A 21,885-nucleotide genomic window follows, 5' to 3' on the forward strand; every position below is an offset into this window, starting at 1 on the left:
AGCCACGGCGGCAGCAGGTGGCCGCAGCTGAGGAAGGGGCCCCGGAGCTGTGCGGCCGAGGCAGGCTGGGGGTCTCCTGTGGGGGTCTGGGGCTCCCCCTTCTGCGGGGTTCACCATCCGTGCTTTTATGGTTTTTATTGTGTTAAGGCCAGGAATGTGGGTGGCTGGCGTCGAGTTCTGTGTGGGTTTTATGTGGAGTTCTGCAACCATTCTAATTCAAGGGTGATTTCCAGGAAGATTCAAGAAATATTCCACAGACTCATAATTCTGAAACAAAAAAAAATTTGCATCTAAGATTGAACCTGCCAAGTGACCTAGTTACATAAGCTTGCGCCCTCCCTCTGCCTTGTTTATGACTTCATGCCATGTTAGGCGCATGCCTGTGGGGAACGGGTCCCCGCAGTGCGTGTGGCGGAGGGGCAGGGCTGCCTAGGAGGTCCCGAGGTCCACGGCCCAGGCCCAGCCAGGACAGCGCGGTCACGCCAATCCCGGGACGACCAGCGCGTGCCACAGGAGGCTGCTCGGTCACAGGTATGTGTGTCTCCTCAGTTTCAGAAAATGCTGCGTTGCTGTTGTGCTGGGCAGCATGGGTGCACTGGGGGTGACGGGGAGGCGCAGAGGGGCGCAGGAGCCCCTTTTGTGGACAGAGTACCCACAGTTTAAACAACGCCCAGGAGTGGCAGAGATGCCCGCTCTGTCATGTGTCCTGCATGCATGTTCTGCAAGGGGGTTCATCCGTGTGCTGTGAGTGACCTGAGCTGACCCTTGTCCCAGGTGTGGCTGTGAGTGACTTGGGCTGACCCGTGTCCCAGGTGTGGTTGTGAGTGACCTGGGCTGACCCGTGTCCTAAGTGTGGCTGCGGTGGCAGTGCTGGCAGGAGGGCTGGCTGCTTGTCTTCCACCTGAGGAGACTGAGTTGAAGGCTCAGGCAGCGTGCACGCAGCATGCAGGGCTGGCCCACGTCGCTTGGATTCTAAAGCTGGCCGCTTCTGCTGCTATGGTTTCCAGACATGGCCACGGCAGCTGTGGCACTGGCTGGAGTCATGTGGGCCATGGCCGCCTTCCGTAAGACCCTGCAGGTCCTGCCGGCCAGCTGAGCACGGGGGCTCCTGCAGCTGCTCTGGGCTGTGTGGCAGGATGGGACACCGGGCAGGCCATCCCGGGGCAGGCCGGGAGTGGGGGCTCTGCAGGGGCTGTGGGCGAGCATCGGTGCCCCCTGTGGATGTGGGCCCCAGCATTCGTTTCGGGGTGGCTGAGGAGCCCCCAAGGCATCGCAGCTCCCAGGAGGGGTTCTGTGACCACATCTTCTTCCAAGTGAAAGTGACAAACAGCAGCGATGTGTGTCACAGTGCTGTGGGTTGGTGTATTTATGTCGCTTGCACACATGGCTGCCCGTTAGAGTGAAGGCCTGGGGCCGTGCAGTTTCTCTTCCGAATGGACTTCATGGCTTCCAGGAGACACTGGGCCTCATGCGTCCAGGGTGTGCACTGGGCGCTCTCTGGAGTCCTATGCTCTTAGACGTCGTAACCTCCCAGCCTTCATGTACCTGGAAGTCTCTCTTCTAATCACACCAACCTCCAAGACAAGCTGAGAAAGAGGAAGCGAGGCCGGAAGACTCTGCAGCAAAAATAGAGCCGAGGGTCCAGGCCCCGGGCCACGTGGCGCTCCTCCCGGGAGAGATCTCGGGCGCACACTCAGACAGGTGCAGCTCTGCTGAGAGGCTGCCCGGGGCCAGCAGGGCTGGGCGCATCACCACATGGACACGTGCCATGTCCATGCGCTGAATGTGGCTCAGCGAGATTCTCACCCTGCAGGCCTCAGATTCGGCAAGGAGCAGGCTTCCCCGAGAACCGAGTGATGCCTGCCACGGTGCTGAATGGAGACGGGAGGAGGCCAGTGCAGCCTAGACCTCGGGGTCTGAGGAAGACTCCGTGTCCCAGAGGACCAAGCATCCCGGCGCAGGCACACTCCTCGCTTCTGTTTGTTTGGAGGGTGGAGTGAGCGGATCTGAAGGAGGAAATGGTGTGAGGGAAGCAGGTGGAGCAGCTGGCGCGAGAAGGTTCATGAACAGCAGAAGCTGCAGGGGCTGGTGTGGCAGCCATCTGTGTCCGGGGACAGCAGGTCACTGTGGCCCAGTCACAGCAAGAGGCCCCAGTGCACAGGGAGGCTGCTCAGGTTACCTTGCGTCTGGTGTGGGCAGCAGCTGGCAGCCCCTGCCCCTCTGGTATGCGCCCTGATCCCACTACTGCGTCCAGGCTCTGTTCTCAGCTCCTTGGCGCTCGGCACTCACGGAGCCTCCCAGCTGAGTGAGCAACAGCTTCCAGGAATAAGCTGAGCCCTTCTAGCTCCTTCCTGCTCAGGGGTTCCTGCCCAGCAGCCATCCCAAGGTGGTGTGGATGGCAAGGTCTCATCTGTCACACCTGCTTGGCCCATGGTCTTCCAGGAGGTGTGCACCAACACAGCGCACCTGCGGGCAGAAGGCCTGAGCCCAGGGATCCCTTGTGCCGGGATGGACTTGCTGCTGCTGTGCCCGCCCAGCTGCGGGCCCTGCCTGTCCTAGGCTGCAGCGGTGTTGCCTGCCGGGAACAGTGGTGGTTCTGTGGTCGGTGTCCTGACTCATTTCTGTAGCAGCTCTCTAAGTCAGCTCGGCTCTTCCCGCAAGGCGTGCGGGCAGCGGTGAGGAGGCACGAGGCTCACACACATCCTCTCTCTGACTTACCCAGGGCCTCCTGTCTGCCTGGAAGCTCCCACCCTGCCCGGGAAGACTGTTGGCTTTCAGCTTTTTTTTTGTTTTGTTTTGTTTTTTGCTGGTGTGCCAGCAGGCATGTCAGCCCATGTGAGCAACACTGGACATAGAGATATATGGCTAGACAGGGAGCAAGTCATTCTCTTTTGGCCTTCTCAGTTTGTGTCTGTGCAGATTCTGAGAAATCGGTTGAAGCTGCAACATGTGCATGCCCGTGTCGAGACACATGACCTGCTAGGGTGCTGCCCATTCCCGCTGACCCAGGGTGGGCTCCGGAGAGGACAGGATGTGCGCGGAGAGGCACCCTGGGCCCCGTGCTTTCTCTCTGGATTTGTAGAGTGGATGGACGTTCTGCCTTCCCAGAACCCTCACCCTGCTGGCTAACCATTCTTCCAGAAGAGCCTGCCATGCCCTCAGGGAGCAGGTTGCTGGTGTTTTTAAAAAGTTTGAGCAAGGGGCTGGCATTACAATGCAGTTCTTTGAGCCGGCACCTGCAAGGTCACCATCTTATAGGAGCACCGATTTAGTCCCCAGGTGGACCACAGCCAACTCCTTAGGACCGGCTCGCTGTGCCAGCCCACTGCAGGCCCTTGTGGGGTCTCTGGCTCCCTTTTTGGTGTTCCCCAGGATCTCCATGCCTCTGTCCTCTGAAGATGCAGGTGAAGTCAAAGCCGGCCAGTGCCTTTGCCGGGTGGCGATGGTTTGCCTGCCAACTCCCCAGGGCTGCAAAAGCTCATCGACCATGCTGCCTCCACAACTCTGCCTTCTTGGGAGTCTCATGGTAGAGTTAAAAGTCTGTGGCGTAGGCTGTCCACCCGCCAAAGGCTTAATTGGATGGTCACTGCCGGGCACCACAGAGGCTCTGGGCTCCTGGTGCTCACTTGCCTGCCCAGCGCGTGTCCTCCATGTCCCCTTGGGACTCACTCACCTGACCAGCACGTGTCCTCCATGTCCCCTCTGGGCTCACCTGTGTGCCCAGCACGTGTCCTCCGTGTCCCCTCCGGGCTCACCTGCCCAGCACGTGTCCTCCATGTCCCCTCTGGACTCACCTGTGTGCCCAGCGCGTGTCCTCCGTGTCCCCTCCGGGCTCACCTGCCCAGCACGTGTCTTCTGTGTCCCCTCTGGGCTCACCTGCCCAGCACGTGTCCTCCGTGTCCCCTCCGGGCTCACCTGCCCAGCACGTGTCCTCCATGTCCCCTCTGGACTCACCTGTGTGCCCAGCGCGTGTCCTCCATGTCCCCTCCGGGCTCACCTGCCCAGCACGTGTCCTCCGTGTCCCCTCTGGGCTCACCTGTGTGCCCAGCACGTGTCCTCCGTGTCCCCTCCGGGCTCACCTGCCCAGCGCGTGTCCTCCATGTCCCCTCTGGGCTCACCTGCTTCTCCAGCTTTGAGCCAGGTGTTCCCACCCGGCTAACCTGCACCTGTCCAGAGAGGAGCACTGGCATCCTTGGGATGCCATCTTCCTGACTAAGTTGGAGACTGCTCTGGATCCCACTTCCTGCCCATGCTTGTCCCCAGGTGCAGCCACTTTGGGGCCAGCACACACGGCTGTGGCTCTGGCTCCTTGGCGTTAGGTGCACGAGTTCAAGGGAGCAGCTTTCTCTCAGTGAGATTTGACTTTCTTAGCTGTCATTGGATGACCCTGGCCAGGCTGACCCTGCCCTGGTCCTGGGAGGACCAGCAAGAGGCTGAGTGACATAGCAGGCACGGATGGAGACCCAGGAGACCTCACAGAGCCCCCGCCCCGTGGGCCTCACGGAGCCCCTCCACCTGGAGCCTTTGGAGGGCACACAGGGTCTTGGTGTTCGTGCTGGACTGCTGGCTCCAGAGTGTGCTTGACCGCAGCTGTGTGTGTTCCCTGGGGCATAAAGCGAGGGACCTCCTTCTGTGTCCCACTGTCGGCTCGGTGCAGCCCCCGAATCACCAAGGTGGACCGCCTGTGGGGCGCTCAGTGAGCGGAGGGCCCCAACCTGCAGTCTGGCAGATGCTTGCAAAAACCCCAGGGTAATGCCTCCCGTCAGATGTGCTGTGTTGCTCCTGGGGCTCTGCTGACATCATGTGTAAGTTGCCTCTTTACTGTGACATAGAGGAAACCGTAGGCTGGGAGCACTCGGGCCAGACCCCAACCGCACTGAGCTCACATCTCTGCAGCAGCGTTGCCGTGCGTCCCGGGGGTGGCCCGGGCACGGTGCTGCCGGCCCCTGCTGCCCGCTCTTACCGTCTGTTCACTCATACAAGGAGCAGCACCCCCTTAGTGTCCCCTCCCCTCCCTGCTGTGGCCGGTGTCCCCAGACCCTCAGGAGAAGGGACTGCCTTTGCAGCCTGGGGTGAACTGACGGGTCTGAGCGCCCCGCTGTTGGAGCCCTAACACCCACTGTCCTCACAGCTGGGCTTTGCACTGAACCAGCTGCCAGAACCTCCACTTGTCCTCCTCCTTCTGCCATCCCTGCTGCTCTCCCACGCTCCTTGGCAGGGAGCTGGATTGGAAGTGGAACGGCCTAGTCTTGAACCGGCACCCCCTGGGATGCAGACATGACCAGTGGCAGCTTCACCCACGGCACCACAGCGCCAGCCCCGATGCACTTTCCGCTTTGTCGTCAGCCGCCAGAAGGGAAGCAGTTCCTGGAGAGCATGAGGTTGTGTCCTGCGGCACTTGCTGTTTCTTCTTTTTAAGATTCACTTATTGCAGAGTCAGAGTTTCATTGAGACAGGGAGAGAGAGATCTTGCATCCACGGTCCATCTTCCAGATGGCCACAGTGGCCAGGGCAAGAAGCAGGAGTTCTTCCTGGTCTCCCCAGCACTGGGTCCTTCCCTGCTCCCTCCCAGACCACAGGCAGGGAGCTGGACCAGAAGCAGAGCAGCAGGGACGCAGCATGGCACACAGCAGTTTCAGCTGCCATGCCACAGCATCAGCGCTGGACTTCTGTTGTTCCTTGCGCTGTCCTGGTCAGCAGGCAGGTTTCAGTGTGAGGAAGGCTTGCTCTCCAAGTGAGGGTCCCCCGGAGAGAGGCGAGAGGAGGCCAGGTCTCCCAGGATGTGTATACTGCGCTGCGGACTTCATGCTGAGATGGGGGCAGGGGATCCCTGGCCCCAAGAGCAGGGGCACAGTGCGGGTGGAGACGGCCCTGTCCCCTCACTTCCCCTGGCCAGAGAGGGCAGATGGAAGAGGCCACTCCTGAGGAGGCTTCTCCTTCCCCTTGCCTCTTGGTGGTCGGTCCGTCCATGCCATGAATGTCCAGGCCAGGGCAGACGTGTCCATGGTCCACGCTCAGCATGCCGCTTCTGTCTGGTGTTGGTTAGCAGCATGCAGCAAAGCCGCAGCTGCCTTCTGCCCTTCCCTGTCCCTGGGCAGGCCATGCACAGGGCTGAGGATGTGGGGGGAGGCATGACCTCGTCCCCTCATGTGGAAGGCCCTGTCAGTGAGAGAGGGACAGTACAGGAAGGACAAGGCCACGTGCCCTGGGCACATGCTCCTGGTGCCCCCGACTGCCAGGAAGCAACAGAGGCGTCATCGTTGAGGCTGAGGGAGAAGGATGGCCTCCCCGCGCTGCCCGCCCTGTGGGCAGTGCTGGCAGGAAGGGGCACTGGGCTCCCCACTGCAGGGCTCCTTCCTGGAGCAGTAGGGCTGGGTCCCACAGGCCTCGGGGTAGGAAGGGGCGGGGAGATTTGTACCTACAGAGCAGCCTAGGGACCCCGGCGCTGGAGCCCTGTAATCCAGGCACTGCCCAGGTCTGCCACCCAACAGAGCAGGTAGCCTTGGGACTGGGACACGAGCTGGGCGATGGGCAGCAGCAGGTTCCGCCAAGGGCTCGCTCTTGTCCACCAAATCATAGCGGCAGCGCCAGGCTGCACTGGGCTCAGGGATAGACAGGTTCATCAGGGTTCTCAGAGCAGTGGGAGCTGTGGATGGTCCCGCATGGTCAGGCCTGCTGTTGCACACCGGGTCGGTCCAGGCCTGCTTGTGGCACCGGCTGCATCTCTTTGCTGGACACCCTGTCGTGATCCCTGATGCTGGCTCCCAGCCCCAGATGGCAATGGCTGTGACTCCGGACTCCCTTTGCTCTCTGGGTTCAACCACATGGACACCCACACCTGAGTCTTCAGGCACCCTAGTCATGGCTTTCCTGCCTCAGCTGAGCAGCTGAGGGTGGGGTGCATGGGGTGCCCAGCATCACGGTAGCTCCGGGCTCTGCTCCCAGCCCTTTCCATGGACTCCCGGGCCTGTCCAGCTGAGAGCGGGACTCATGGGGTCCCCAGTGTCTCTGGAGCCCCAGGCTCTGCTCCCAGTCCTGCCCATGGGCTCCCGGGCTTGTCCAGCAGGCTCCTGGGGGACCATCAGGCTGGGGGCGGCCCCCGGCCTCGGCCTGCTGACCCTCTTCTCAGGGATCGTTTTATCACCAACAGGATGTACATGGTTAACCATTGGCGTTTGGGCAGATAGGCGTAACTTTGAAATAGGAAGTGGTAACTCAGTAAGTAGCCTGCTTTTGCAGGCCCTAGCCTCACAGGATTCTGTGAACGCCTGTCAGAGATTGTGTCTGACTGATGGGCTGGCCACCCCACTGGGGCTGTGGGGGACAGTCACCTGGGACCGCAGCACTTCCGAAGGTAAGTGAGGCTGCTCTTGCCACACCTGGCTCCCTTCTTTGGCCCGGAGCCAGACGGGAGCGTCAGGGGTGGGGCAGTTTCCTGGTCAGCATTCCCAGGGGCCAGCCGGCAGCATGTTCACACCTAGGACGGGTCTTCGCCCTCCTGCACCCAAAGTCCTGTTGTTTTCGGCCCCTCCTTCCCCTCAGGGTGTGCTGGCCCGGTAGCATGGCTGGTAGCATGCTGGCATGGCTGGCCGCTGCTGTGGGCTGCAGGCTGGAGAAAACCACGCTTCTTTGAGTGCGTGCACAGGTTGACTGCGACAGATCTGGCCGGGAGGTGTTTGGAAGGCAGCAAGCGATGCGTGCACACAGGACACCGGGTCGGAGGCCGGAGTGGGGCCGACTGGAGGGCGGTGAGGGCAGGGGATGGCAGGGAAGCTCGGCTCTGGCCTGGGCAGGCTCCGATGGCAGCCGCAGCTGCCGTCCTGAAGCTGGCCTCGGCCACAGCAGCATGTCTCCATGGGCAGAGCTGGCTGCCTCACAGCTGCGACCCCAGGGTTCCAGCCCGGGCGGGCACTGCGGGAATGCCAAGGACGCCATGGCTGCAAATACAAAAGAAGATGTGAAGTCTCGGAGAAGCAGAAGGAGCCGAGAAATGAGAAACCGTGAGGCAAATCACTGGAAAAAACCTGGCTCCCCGCGGCCGCCGGAAAGCGGAAGGAAGTAGCACACGTTCCACTGGGTGCCCGCAGGCCCGCGTGGGGCAGGCGCAGCGCTCAGGTCAGCGGGGCCTGGCGCAGCCACTCGAGCCGCTCTTCTTTTTAAAGCTTTATTTCATTGAAAGAGTTAGAGAGAGATTTTCCGTTTGCTGGTTCACTCCGCAAATGGCCACAAAGCCAGGGCTGGGACAGGATCCCGGAGCTTCACCAGGGTCTGCCACACGGGTGCAGGACCCCAGCTAGCTGGGTTGTCCTCCACTGCTTCCCAGGAAGGAAGGGTTATCCTCCACTGCTTAACAGGGAGCTGGACCACTAGTGGAGCCAGTGGGATTTGAACCAGAGATTACGCCATCGAATGAGGATTCCAGTGAGTTCTTCGGACAAAGTTGCCTGTTGGTGTCCTTGGCCAGGTCAGCCCTGGGCCAAGCCCCTCCTGCCTGCTCTGGGATCCCCCAGGGCTGCTCTGCCCCGCCCACTGCCGGATCTGCCCAGGACTGGCCACACTAGGCGGCTTTGGGCTGTTGCTCATCTGCTGGGGTCACCTCCATGGCTGGAGGACCCCGAAGCCTGCCAGGGAACCGCTGGCAGGTGCGTCAATGCCTGTGGGCTCCCTGCTTGGCCTCCCTGGCTCCTGGGGGCGATGGGTCTTCACAGGCCACTTACTGGGGTTCCTGCCGTCTCTGAATGAGTCAGTGCTTGCCACGCTGCGGGACACTTTCCTCTCTACTTACTAAGAACAGCTTCAGGAAGCCACAGGACTTTATTGGCTTACAATTACAAGTCAGCGCTTTTTTTTGTTTTGCTCTGAAAGCAGCACTTGCTTCTCCAAGGCAATGATGCAATCATCGGGACAATGAAAGTCAAGGTGTAGGTATGGCCTGGTGGGCAAGCCCCTGTTCCTCCCAGAAAGGAGCAGGGCCTTGCCACCCACCAGGGAGCCCTGCACTGATGCCCGGCTCCTGGACCCCGCTGGGCCCTCGTAGGCATCTGGAGGAGTGGACCTGTGGATGGGAGAGCCCTCTGGGTCGCAGATCAGAAAGCACCTTGGAAACCCCAAGTGGCCGCAGGTGCAGTGAGCTCACCTTCCGTCTCGGTGGATCCCAAGCCTTGTGTTTCAGTGTCAAGGGTGGCATGTTCCCACAGTGTCAAACCTGAAATGCCAAAGCCGCAGGAAGACCCAGGTCATCACAGTTCTCTCTGAAAGAGGAAGAGGACCGTTCACGGCTGCTTCTCACAACCGCCGACTTCTAGGTCTGCGATGTCCAGAGCAAGCAGAGAACCCGCAGGTGCGTGTGGGAGGCACCCACACTGCCGTTCCACGGGGCTGCTGCGGGACGAGACGCACCTGCTGCTGGGGCCGGGAGAGGGTCCCCGTGGCCGTGCTCGGCGCCCTCAGACAGCGATGCCTGCCCTGCTTCCTGCTGCGGGCACAGCACTGGCCCCAGGAGCCACTGCGCCTGGCTCCAGACAGGGAAGGAGGCCACTTGTCCCCCACATCAACACTTCCTAGCTGTGACTCTGAGCTGAGGGCTCCAGGGGAGGTGGGCTGCTTGGGGCCCTGACTGGAGGACAGGCCAGGCAGAGTGGAGCAGCCCTTCGCTTGTCCACCCTCGGCGTCTCTAGGACCCCTTCCAAATGCTGCTCTCGGCCCCCGGGGGCTGCCTCGCTCTGTAGGAACCGACCCCCCCCGTGGGGTAGAGTACAGACCAGATGGACATGAAGTGCCAGACCCCACAGCGACACCCGTGGTACTAACAGGGCTTCTCGACTGAGTCCTCCACGATGCCGGAGGCGGAGGCCCGTGCCAGGCCCGCCACGCCCTGGGTGGGGCACATGTGTCTGTGGGCAGCCCCTGGACACTGGCACCTACTGGCTGCGTGCTCTCCTGTGGTCCCTGTGCCCCTCACCCGCACTCCAGCGTGGACAGCGCCAGGAGCCTTCAGGCCTGTGGCTGCTCCGCCTAAAGCATGGCCCAGCCAGGGAGTGGCTGCCTCCCACGAGGGTCTATGGAGGGGAGAGCAAGGGGCGGCCCTGCAAGCTACTTGCTCTGAAAAATCCCACGATTCTAATCCTGGGAGGTCTGAGCCACCACCCAGCATCGCCCTGTGCACACGGGGAGGCCGACGCAGGACACGCAAGAGGGTCGGGCTGTCTCCCTGAGTCGAGGTCCAGATGTCACTCTGTAGCCCCCACGTGCTTCGGGAAAGGGGTGCCTGGAGCCTTTTTGGAGAGGAGTGGATGGCTCTGATCTGCCTGCCTCCCCTGGTTTGGGGCTGAACATCTGGCTCCAACCCGGGCCAGGTTTTCATCGCTGCGGCTGCTTTGTGTCCACTGCCTCCTGTGGTTGCGTCTTCCGTGGCTTGACTCAGCATCATGGACTGAGTCAGGCTGCTGCACCCTGGACTGCTGGCTTTGCTACCATGCCCAAACGTCAGCTGCTGACTGCCTTCCCCAGGCTGTGGCCCCTCAGTGCAGGTGTGTGGCTTGGCGACTATTGCCCCACGTGAAACTCCCGAAGCTCACAACTGGTCACCCCCACCCCCTGGCTCTGAGACTGGTACTGGTCTCCCTAGGCCAAAACCCACGGTGCTGGCAGAGCCCCAGGGGGCGGGGTCCATGCCCTGCTCGGTGGTCATGGGCAGAGCTGGCATGCCTGTTTTCCTGCTCCTTGGCAGGCACCGTGAAGCAGCCCACGCCGCATGGCCGGGCCCCTCTGCCTTCCACACTTGCAGGAATGAACGCACACTCCCTCTGTATCACTCCTGAGCCCAGCTGGGATTTGGTGGAGCACGCCGGGTGGGCCAGGCTAAAGCCCGGCTTGATGCCTTTCACTCGGCCCCTCCACCCGGCTCTCTGCCACGGGAGGGACACGCTCAGGTGGTGGACTTGTGCCAGGTCTGCTGTACTCCCTGCTGGCTTTGAGCTGGTTCCATCTGGAGTTTGTTGTGGGGATTCTTACGTCTCACGCAGTATGTCAGCAACATCCTCAGCCCAGGGAGAGGGTGGAGGCCTTGTCGTCTCATGCAGCGAGAAGCGCCTTCCCACTGTCAGCCCAGTGCCCAGAGGAGGTCTTCTCCCGGTGGAGCAACCCATGTGGGCAGCTGTCACCACCTCGAGCTGTCCCTACCACAAGCAAACCAGTTCCTCATCTCAATGACATCCAGATTTCAGATTGAGTCACGGGTCTACACTTCCTTAATTTGCTGAGATGTGACTGCATGGGAAGGGGGCCGGTGTGTATACCACATGAGCGAGCCCACGTGGCCCCAAGGGCCCAGCCCAACCTGGCTCTGTCCCTCCCCTGTGACACGCCCTGTGCCCAACCTGGCTCTGTCCTTCCACTGTTACATGCCCTGTGCCCAGCCCGGCTCTGACCCTCCTCTGTGACACGCCCTGTGCCCAGCCTGGCTCTGTCCCTCCCCTGTGACACGCCCTGTGCCCAACCTGGCTCTGTCCTTCCACTGTGACATGCCCTGTGCCCAGCCCGGCTCTGACCCTCCTCTGTGACACGCCCTGTGCCCAGCCTGGCTCTGTCCCTCCCCTGTGACATGCCCTGTGCCCAACCTGGCTCTGTCCCTCCCCTGTGACATGCCCTGTGCCCAACCTGGCTCTGTCCCTCCCCTGTGACATGCCCTGTGCCCAACCTGGCTCTGTCCTTCCACTGTGACATGCCCTGTGCCCAGCCTGGCTCTGTCCCTCCCCTGTGACACGCCCTGTGCCCAACCTGGCTCTGTCCCTCCCCTGTGACACGCCCTGTGCCCAACCTGGCTCTGTCCCTCCCCCGTGACATGCCCTGTGCCCAGCCTGGCTCTGTCCCTCCCCGTGACACGCCCTGTGCCCAGCCTGGCTCTGTCCCTCCCCGTGACACGCCCTGTGCCCAGCCTGGCTCTGTCCTTCCACTGTGACATGCCCTGTGCCCAGCCCGGCTCTGTCTCTCCTCTGTGACATGCCCTGTGCCCAGCCTGGCTCTGTCCCTCCCCCGTGACATGCCCTGTGCCCAGCCTGGCTCTGTCCCTCCTCTGTGACACGCCCTGTGCCCAGCCTGGCTCTGTCCCTCCCCCGTGACACGCCCTGTGCCCAGCCTGGCTCTGTCCCTCCCCCGTGACACGCCCTGTGCCCAGCCTGGCTCTGTCCCTCCTCTGTGACACGCCCTGTGCCCAGCCTGGCTCTGTCTCTCCCCTGTGACATGCCCTGTGCCCAGCCTGGCTCTGTCCCTCCCCCGTGACACGCCCTGTGCCCAGCCTGGCTCTGTCCCTCCTCTGTGACACGCCCTGTGCCCAACCTGGCTCTGTCCTTCCACTGTGACATGCCCTGTGCCCAACCTGGCTCTGTCCCTCCCCCGTGACACGCCCTGTGCCCAACCTGGCTCTGTCCCTCCCCTGTGACATGCCCTGTGCCCAACCTGGCTCTGTCCCTCCCCTGTGACATGCCCTGTGCCCAGCCTGGCTCTGTCCTTCCACTGTGACATGCCCTGTGCCCAGCCTGTCCCCCCCGCACGCCTGCCCAGCCTGCTCTGTCCTTCCACTGTGACATGCCCTGTGCCCAGCCCGGCTCTGTCTCTCCTCTGTGACATGCCCTGTGCCCAGCCTGGCTCTGTCCCTCCCCCGTGACATGCCCTGTGCCCAGCCTGGCTCTGTCCCTCCTCTGTGACACGCCCTGTGCCCAGCCTGGCTCTGTCCCTCCCCCGTGACACGCCCTGTGCCCAGCCTGGCTCTGTCCCTCCTCTGTGACACGCCCTGTGCCCAGCCTGGCTCTGTCCCTCCTCTGTGACACGCCCTGTGCCCAGCCTGGCTCTGTCCTTCCACTGTGACATGCCCTGTGCCCAGCCTGGCTCTGTCCCTCCTCTGTGACACGCCCTGTGCCCAGCCTGGCTCTGTCCCTCCCCCGTGACACGCCCTGTGCCCAGCCTGGCTCTGTCCCTCCTCTGTGACACGCCCTGTGCCCAGCCTGGCTCTGTCCCTCCTCTGTGACACGCCCTGTGCCCAGCCTGGCTCTGTCCTTCCACTGTGACACGCCCTGTGCCCAGCCTGGCTCTGTCCCTCCCCGTGACACGCCCTGTGCCCAGCCTGGCTCTGTCCTTCCACTGTGACATGCCCTGTGCCCAGCCCGGCTCTGTCTCTCCTCTGTGACATGCCCTGTGCCCAGCCTGGCTCTGTCCCTCCCCCGTGACATGCCCTGTGCCCAGCCTGGCTCTGTCCCTCCCCTGTGACACGCCCTGTGCCCAGCCTGGCTCTGTCCCTCCCCCGTGACACGCCCTGTGCCCAGCCTGGCTCTGTCCTTCCACTGTGACACGCCCTGTGCCCAGCCTGGCTCTGTCCCTCCCCGTGACACGCCCTGTGCCCAGCCTGGCTCTGTCCTTCCACTGTGACATGCCCTGTGCCCAGCCCGGCTCTGTCTCTCCTCTGTGACATGCCCTGTGCCCAGCCTGGCTCTGTCCCTCCCCCGTGACATGCCCTGTGCCCAGCCTGGCTCTGTCCCTCCTCTGTGACACGCCCTGTGCCCAGCCTGGCTCTGTCCCTCCCCCGTGACACGCCCTGTGCCCAGCCTGGCTCTGTCCCTCCTCTGTGACACGCCCTGTGCCCAGCCTGGCTCTGTCCCTCCCCGTGACACGCCCTGTGCCCAGCCTGGCTCTGTCTCTCCTCTGTGACACGCCCTGCCCAGCCTGGCTCTCTTGTCCTTGGGAGATCCATCCTGGCCGAGCCTGACTGTGCTGTCTCCCCCTCTTTCTGCCACGGAGCTGTGGGCTCTTGCCCCAGTCTGTGCTCCTACCCACAGGCATCAGCCACTGCGGCTGGGCAGGCACCCCAGGGTGTTGAAGCTGTTTCAAGTGATTGATGTTAGATTTACTCACTTATTTGAAGTCAGAGCTACAGACAGAAACAAAGCGAAAGAGAGCTTCCACCTGCTGGTTTGCTCTGCAGCTGCCAGCAGCAGTCAGAGCTGGGCCAGCCAAAAGCCAGGAGTGTCCTCCACGTGCCCACGAAGGCAGCTCCAGCTACCCTAAGGGGGCCCCGTGGCAGCTCCCACACTCGGTCCCTGCTCAGCCCCCTACCGCCCCACCTCCCAGCTGCTCCCAGACCCTGTGTCCCCCCACACTGCGTTGATTCGGCCTGCTAGCGGATGGCAGCGGATGCAAACCACAGAGGGGGGATTTGCCACGCTTCCTGGTCTGGTCACTGTGGTGCCCGAGGCCGCACCCCGCCTGGCTTTCAGCCACACAGCCCTCATGACCCGGGCTTGTTAGAGTCCAGGCTAAAGCCCCCGGACGTCAGGGTGCGAGCTAGTCAACCCCCAGAGGGCACAGGCAGCCTGTTCTGTTCCCACACCCATTATCTGTACGGCTCATCCTATTCTCACACCCTTATCTTCCTCCTGTTCCTGGGATGGGGAAGAATTGTGCCCCTGCCCCCCTACACCTGGGTTCACAAAGTTGCAGGACAGCAAAGAACAGATTTATCACTAAAGCAGAATCCTCCCAAAGTCCAGGCGCCTCCTGGCCTAGCAAAGCAGCAGTTTTCTTTACACAAAGGAACCTCACACTGCCCAACAATAGCATTTTACCTCCGCTCTATCAGGCTCAGCTTCAGCCTGGCGGCCAGTGGGCAAGCTTGCTCTGCTCCTTCTGCCAGGCTCAGGCCGTGGCCTCCTCCCCCGAGGTGTCTCCGTGACTACACCAGCTCAGCCTGTCTTCCGGCACTTGCTGGTCATGGTGCTCCAGCCTGCAGCCAGCGGGGCTCAACAGGCAGTGGCTGCAAAAGCCCAGCTGAGCCACCGTGACAGAGGCCACGGGGCCTGGGCAGGAGGACCCAGGGACTGTGTGCAGCGCCGTGTTCCAAGTCACTGGTTGCTAGTGACTTTCAGGCTGCTGGCCTGTTCTCAGCGACCACGTGTGTGGTGTGTGAAACGAGTGCAGTGCCGTGTTCCAACGGCGCCGGCAACTTGACCTGTGCCTTGAGCAGCCCGGTCTTACCCAGGCTGCGTTTGCTTCCTCTCCTCCTCAGACCCTCCCTGCTCTGCTGTCCCCTCTGCCGACGAGCCTGCGTGGCTGAGCTGGCGGCCGCCTCCTCTTCCAGGCCACACCCAGCAGCACCATGGACAAGGTGAGGCTCTCCCACGCACCTGCAGGGGCGGGGTCCTCTGGGCGGGCCACGGCCCTCGGGACTCACACCTTGCTAACTCTGCCGCAGGACACCCTGAACGCCAGCGACGCCTACTACTTCGAGGACGATTACACCGGCTTTGGGAACGCCTCGTACTATCCCATCGAGGACGGCGCCCTCCTCTGCTCCCAGCAGGGCGCGCGCGACTTCTCCCGGGTGTTCGTACCGGTGGCCTACTCCGTCATCTGCGTCTTCGGCCTGCTGGGCAACACCCTGGTGGTCATCACCTTCGCCTGCTACAAGAAGGCCAAGTCCATGACGGACGTCTACCTCCTGCACATGGCCTTGGCCGACGTGCTCTTCGTCCTCACGCTGCCGTTCTGGGCCGTCGACCATGCCGCCGGGACGTGGGTGTTCAGTAACGCCCTGTGCAAAGTCCTCAAGGGCACCTACGCCGTCAACTTCCACTGCGGCATGCTGCTGCTCACCTGCGTGAGCCTGGACCGCTACGTGGCCATCGTGCAGGCCACCAGGTCCTTCCGGCTCCGCTCCAGGACCTTGGCGCACAGCAAGGCCGTCTGCCTGGCCGTGTGGCTGCTGGCCATCGTCATCTCCAGCTCGGCCTTTACCTTCAGCCAGAAGTACGAGCTGCAGGGCCGCCAGGTGTGCGAGCCCAGGTACCAGACTGTGCTGGAGCCGGTGCGGTGGAAGCTGCTGGTGCTGGGCCTCGAGCTGCTCTTCGGCTTCTTCGTGCCACTGGCCTGCATGGGCTTTTGCTACCTGTTCATCGTCAAGACGCTGGTGCAGGCCCAGAATTCCAAGCGGCACAGAGCCATCCGTGTCATCCTGGCTGTGGTGCTGGTGTTCCTGGCCTGCCAGATCCCCCACAACGCGGTGCAGCTGGTGACGGCTGCCAACCTGGGCCGCGCGGGCCGCTCCTGCGAGCGCGAGCGTCTGCTCGGCTACGCCAAGAACGTGACGGAGGTGCTGGCCTTCCTGCACTGCTGCCTCAACCCTGTGCTCTACGCCTTCATCGGCCACAAGTTCAGGAGCTACTTCCTCAAGATCATGAAGGACTTCTGGTGTTTGGGCAGGAAGCGCCCAGTGCCCGGCAGCTCCTCCTCCAGGGCCTACTCCGAGACTGGCCCCGCCAGGCTGGCCAGTGAGACCGTGGACAACGACAATGTGTCGTCCTTCACCATGTGACAGGTGGAGGACGCCATGGCTACAGGGGAATGCCCGACAGGATCTGGCCGGTGTCTTACAGGACAGGGCTGTAGCATGCTCTCGGGTCACGTGGGTCCCTGTGAGATCCCCAAATGTCCTTCCCAAGAAATGCTGGTGAACCCAGAGCCCCTCATGGGGCTTGGGCAAGCTGGGTCACAGTGACTTGTTTGCAAGTCTGGAAGTTTTCAGACAAGTTCCTAAAGCAATGTCAGATGGCCACTTCCGGCTCGCGCACAGCTTTAACAACGCAGCACTGCCGCCTGCAGGACCAGCATCCCACAAGAGCATCAGCTCACGTCCCGGCTGCTCCACTCCCAGCTCTGTGCCAACGGCCTGCGAAAGCACCGGAGGATGGCTCAGATCCCTGGGACCCTACACCCTCGTGGGAGACCCAGAAGAAGCTCCTGGCTTCTGGCTTCAGCCTGGCCCAGATCCAACCTTTTCAACCATTTGCAGAGTGAACCAAAGGATGGAAGGATGGAAGAGCTCTCTCTCTCTCTCTCTCCCATCTCTGACTTTGCCCCCTACAGACAAATGTCAAAAAAAAAAAAAAAAAGAAAGAAAGAAAGAAAAGGGAAAAAAAAGTGGTCAGAAAAAAGAGAGAGAGAGAGAAGACCTCACCGAACACACGTCCGGCAAAGCCCACACATTCCCCCACTGACACCCAAGAAGTCAGAGGGAGAGCAAAGTCACGCGTCCTTCCCCCCTGCAGGCCCTCGGCGGCCACCCCAGCCGAGCAGGCAGTCAGCACGCTGCCCAGGGTGGCAGGTGGGACATTGGCTGCACAGTGGAAACACTCATACTTGGAGAGTCCCCCTGAGAAGGGTGGAGGTGCCAGCACGCTTCGTCCCCGTGCGCCTTGCTCATCAAGCCTCGGCCCCTGCCTTCCCATGAGACGCAGGACAATGCCCTACAGCTCCTGACGACGCTCGCCCAGACCCCAAAGACCAGGAAAGAAATGTGGTTGGGCCTCTCGCATTTGCCTGGCAGGCACCTGGCTTCAGGACCCAGGGGGAGTGCATGGGGGAACCAGCGTGGGACCTGGCCCACCTGCTTGCTGGACACGGCCAGGAACTGGCTCTGCTCCCTCACCTCACTATGCGGGTCATGGCAGCGACGGCCTCACGCGTCCAGCTACAAGGCCAAGGCGTCCACAGCACAGGTCTTGCTAAACCCTGGACTTTATGTACACACCGTTGCCCTGGCTGTCCCCCTGGCCATGCCTGAGCCCCTGCAGGGCCAGGCCCGTGTACTTCTCCTCCTGGCCCCGTACTCTGCCTGTGCCCCCACCCACCTGTACCTGGCACAGCTGTGTGGCAGTAGGGAGGTGAGCTAGGACCTGCATCTATCTTATTAATAAACAATCCATAATCAAAGTTTGAGTGCACATGTGTGATCCCTATGTATAATTGATACCGCCATGTGATTGTTCCGCTACCACACGGTACACATGTGTGTTTACATATGTACACACGCATTGTCCTAACTAGAAGGTAGTTCTCCCGGGCTCCTGGTTGCGCTGTAGTTGTGTCAGAGTCACCCCAGGAGGGAACAGCACTGCTTGCTCCGCCATTTGCCTCAAGGTGCGTGAATGGAAGCAGGGGCACATCTGCAAGGCCTTCCTAGACGACGGCCCACGCGTGCAGACGTGTGGCTCCCAGGTGCGGGCGGAGCTTCTCTGGAACGAACGTGCCTGCCCCTGCACACATACGGGGGCTTCAGCAGCAGGTCTGTCTCACCCCTAGAGCTACAGGATATCCAAGGCGAGCGTTAACCAAAGGCTTGCCAACAGCACAGGTAATAAAGGAACTGTGCGTGCCTCCTGGCTCCACAGTGACCCACGAGGCAAGCCAGGGAAGCATCCAGCACACCAACACAAGGATCCAAGGAGGTCTCAACACGGATGGGCACCGTGTCCCAGAGGCTTCAGCGGCTGATGCCACATGCGTTCAGAGCTCAACCAGAGTCCTCGTGCAGTAAAGGGGACATCCCACATTCTAGAAGCCAAGAGTGGACTTCTTATGAAGACTGTCATCAGGACAGGACAGCAGGGACACACACACTCTCTTCCCTTGCACTGCTCACTCTCCCGTTTGACCCGGGCGGCATTCCTCGATGTTCCAGCTCTCTGGTCTCCTCCTCTCTGTCCTCTCCCCTGGAGTACTGCCTCTCCCCTGCAGTACTGCCTCTCCCCTGCAGTACGGCCCTCTCCCCTGCCCTACCGCCCTCTCCCCTGCCCTACTGCCCTCTCCCCTGCAGTACTGCCCTCTCCCCTGCCCTACTGCCCTCTCCCCTGCAGTACTGCCTCTCCCCTGCAGTACGGCCCTCTCCCCTGCAGTACGGCCCTCTCCCCTGCCCTACCGCCCTCTCCCCTGCAGTGCTGTCCTCTCCCCTGCAGTACTGCCTCTCCCCTGCAGTACGGCCCTCTCCCCTGCCCTACTGCCCTCTCCCCTGCAGTACTGTCCTCTCCCCTGCAGTACGGCCCTCTCCCCTGCCCTACCGCCCTCTCCCCTGCCCTACTGCCCTCTCCCCTGCAGTACTGCCTCTCCCCTGCAGTACGGCCCTCTCCCCTGCCCTACCGCCCTCTCCCCTGCCCTACTGCCCTCTCCCCTGCAGTACGGCCCTCTCCCCTGGAGTACTGCCCTCTCCCCTGCCCTACTGCCCTCTCCCCTGGAGTACTGCCCTCTCCCCTGCAGTACTGCCCTCTCCCCTGCAGTACTGCCCTCTCCCCTGCAGTACGGCCCTCTCCCCTGCAGTACGGCCCTCTCCCCTGCAGTACAGTCCTCTCCCCTGCAGTACTGCCCTCTCCCCTGCAGTACTGCCCTCTCCCCTACAGTACTGTCCTCTCCCCTGCAGTGCTGTCCTCTCCCCTGCAGTACGGCCCTCTCCCCTGCAGTACTGCCCTCTCCCCTGCAGTACTGCCCTCTCCCCTGCAGTACGGCCCTCTCCCCTACAGTACTGTCCTCTCCCCTGCAGTGCTGTCCTCTCCCCTACAGTGCTGCCCTCTCCCCTGCAGTACTGCCCTCTCCCCTACAGTACTGTCCTCTCCCCTGCAGTGCTGTCCTCTCCCCTACAGTACTGTCCTCTCCCCTACAGTACTGCCCTCTCCCCTGCAGTACGGCCCTCTCCCCTGCAGTACTGCCCTCTCCCCTGCAGTACTGCCCTCTCCCCTGCAGTACTGCCCTCTCCCCTGCAGTACAGCCCTCTCCCCTGCAGTACTGCCCTCTCCCCTGCAGTACTGCCCTCTCCCCTACAGTACTGTCCTCTCCCCTGCAGTGCTGTCCTCTCCCCTGCAGTACGGCCCTCTCCCCTGCAGTACTGCCCTCTCCCCTACAGTACTGTCCTCTCCCCTGCAGTACGGCCCTCTCCCCTGCAGTACGGCCCTCTCCCCTGCAGTACTGTCCTCTCCCCTGCAGTACTGTCCTCTCCCCTGCAGTACGGCCCTCTCCCCTGCAGTACTGCCCTCTCCCCTGCAGTACGGCCCTCTCCCCTGCAGTACTGCCCTCTCCCCTACAGTACTGTCCTCTCCCCTGCAGTACGGCCCTCTCCCCTGCAGTACTGCCCTCTCCCCTGCAGTACTGTCCTCTCCCCTGCAGTACGGCCCTCTCCCCTGCAGTACTGCCCTCGCCCCTGCAGTACTGCCCTCTCCCCTGCAGTACGGCCCTCTCCCCTGCAGTACTGTCCTCTCCCCTGCAGTACTGCCCTCTCCCCTGCAGTACTGCCCTCTCCCCTGCAGTACGGCCCTCGCCCCTGCAGTACTGCCCTCTCCCCTGCAGTACTGTCCTCTCCCCTGCAGTACTGCCCTCTGGCACCCAGATGTTGGTGCTGACCAGGCCTGACCTGCTTTCCTCATTCACTGTCCTTGGGCAGTTCAGAGCCACAGGGGCCCGTTTCAGGTGTGTGGCCGTGAGATGGTCCTGCGGTCGGCCGCCCTTCTCTCCGTAGTGGGGGCGATGGTGTCCTCCGTACATCTTCCTGTCCTCCCACCCCGCCCCGACAGAGCAGTCTCCTCCAGCACCATGAGTGGAACCCAGCCATCCAGATCTGAGCAGAACTCTCTGCTCCTGGACAAGGGCGAGAGTGGCAAACCCTGGGATCCCCCGCGTTTTGTGGCGTCCTGTTTGCAGAGGAATCTTGGCTGAATTCCTCCCAGCAGGCCTTGTCAAACCACCGAGGCGCGAGGCAGCGGTGCTCTTCGACCTAGGATCTGCCAGGGACAGTCCGGTGGGCAATGCCCATTTAGTGTAAAGCCAGTACAAACTTCTACAGACTCGGAAAAGGGGAGCACAGAGGGCATCTCCCGACAGTGCCCCCGACCCCTGCCAATCAACACCACCACGGTAATTGACTAGAAGGCAAGCCTGTCCCTTTAGACGTCCAGTCGTGTCCACCTGCACGGCGGGCGCAGTGCCTCAGGTCATGCGCAGGTAAGCTGTGAGTGACTTGTGCCCACCAGGGAGCAGGCCGAGGTCCAGCGGTGACCTACAGATGCGCAGGTGCCATGAGCAGGGCCTGTGTGAGGATGGGGGGACGCCTTGCCGCGGCTGTGGGCAGCGCCCAAAACTCCAGCTGACCTCCGAGACCTGGACGAGGGCGTTGTCGTGCTGCTTGACCGAACTTTCCAGTATTTACCAGGGTGGGTGTGTGTATGTGTCCCATTTCGCAGACGGGGAAAGTTGAGGTTGCTCGTGTGGTTTGTCACAGGCTGCAGAGCGAGGCGAGATGGAGCAGCCTGCTGGCCCCAGGCCCCGCCCTGAGTCCCTGCCCGGTGACCTGAGATCCTGGCTAGACCTTGGTGCATGTGTGGAAGCAGAGGCGGCAGGAGGATCTGCCCACACTCACCAAGGCCAGGGCTGGGTCTGGCATGACCTGGGGGCAGGTGCCCACCCTGGCAGGACCAGGCCAATCAGAGTGGAGGGCTCCTCCCAGGGGTCACCCCGGGGCTTGGGGCACAGACCGATTCCAAGGCTCCACTTGGGTTTTCCAAGGGTGACGTGAGACCCAAGACGGCACAGCCCTGGGGTGAGAGCTGTCCAAGGGGGATTAGGACTGGACGCCCAGAACCTCGCTGCCCCTGCAGACCCAGGGTGCTGGTGCAGAGGCCTGCAGGGAGGACTCAGCCCTCTGTGTCTCTGGAGAGGGCCTCAGCCTTCTGGAGGTCTGCATGAAGAGCATGGGAAATGTGTCATCGTGTACTGAGAGGGCGGCGACGCTGTTGCCATGGAGACCAGCGCAGGCGATGTAGCTTCGACAATTCACGCTTTTGGACAGGGGGAGCTGAGAGCCAGGAGAGTGGGCATGACAGAGAGGGTGTCCCCTGGGGATTTTGTTCAGCCTTCCACACCTTCTCCCGGCTGCGGCTTCCCCCAGGGCCCTGCGAATGAAAGGAAGAACAAAGAATGAAGACAGGCGTGGCTGAGGGAAGCCTGGCCTGGGCAGGGGCACACGGCAGCCCAGTGTCCAGCAGAGAGGCTGGGACCTGGCAGCAGCACACGGCAGCCCAG

General features: G+C 62.1%; 1 protein-coding gene across 2 annotated transcripts; it reads left to right on the forward strand.

Annotated features, from left to right (window-relative positions):
* The first annotated feature begins 382 nt into the window (after nucleotides 1-382).
* CCR6 (C-C motif chemokine receptor 6) lies at nucleotides 383-16,662 on the forward strand. 2 transcript variants are annotated; one of them, XM_040965440.1, is made up of 3 exons: nucleotides 383-531; nucleotides 15,056-15,154; nucleotides 15,242-16,662. In XM_040965440.1, exons 2-3 carry the CDS (start codon nucleotides 15,146-15,148, stop codon nucleotides 16,358-16,360), a joined length of 1,128 nt encoding a protein of 375 aa, XP_040821374.1. In that variant the 5' UTR covers nucleotides 383-531; nucleotides 15,056-15,145; the 3' UTR covers nucleotides 16,361-16,662. The 2 variants fall into 2 exon arrangements, with proteins under 2 accessions (XP_040821374.1, XP_040821375.1); XM_040965441.1 differs by lacking the exon at nucleotides 383-531 and adding an exon at nucleotides 6,487-7,354.
* Nucleotides 16,663-21,885: the final 5,223 nt, after the last annotated feature.

Source organism: Ochotona curzoniae, unplaced genomic scaffold (genome assembly GCF_017591425.1).
Source record: "Ochotona curzoniae isolate NIBS_2020 unplaced genomic scaffold, NIBS_Ocur_1.0 scaffold_3890, whole genome shotgun sequence".
Lineage (NCBI taxonomy): Eukaryota > Metazoa > Chordata > Mammalia > Lagomorpha > Ochotonidae > Ochotona > Ochotona curzoniae.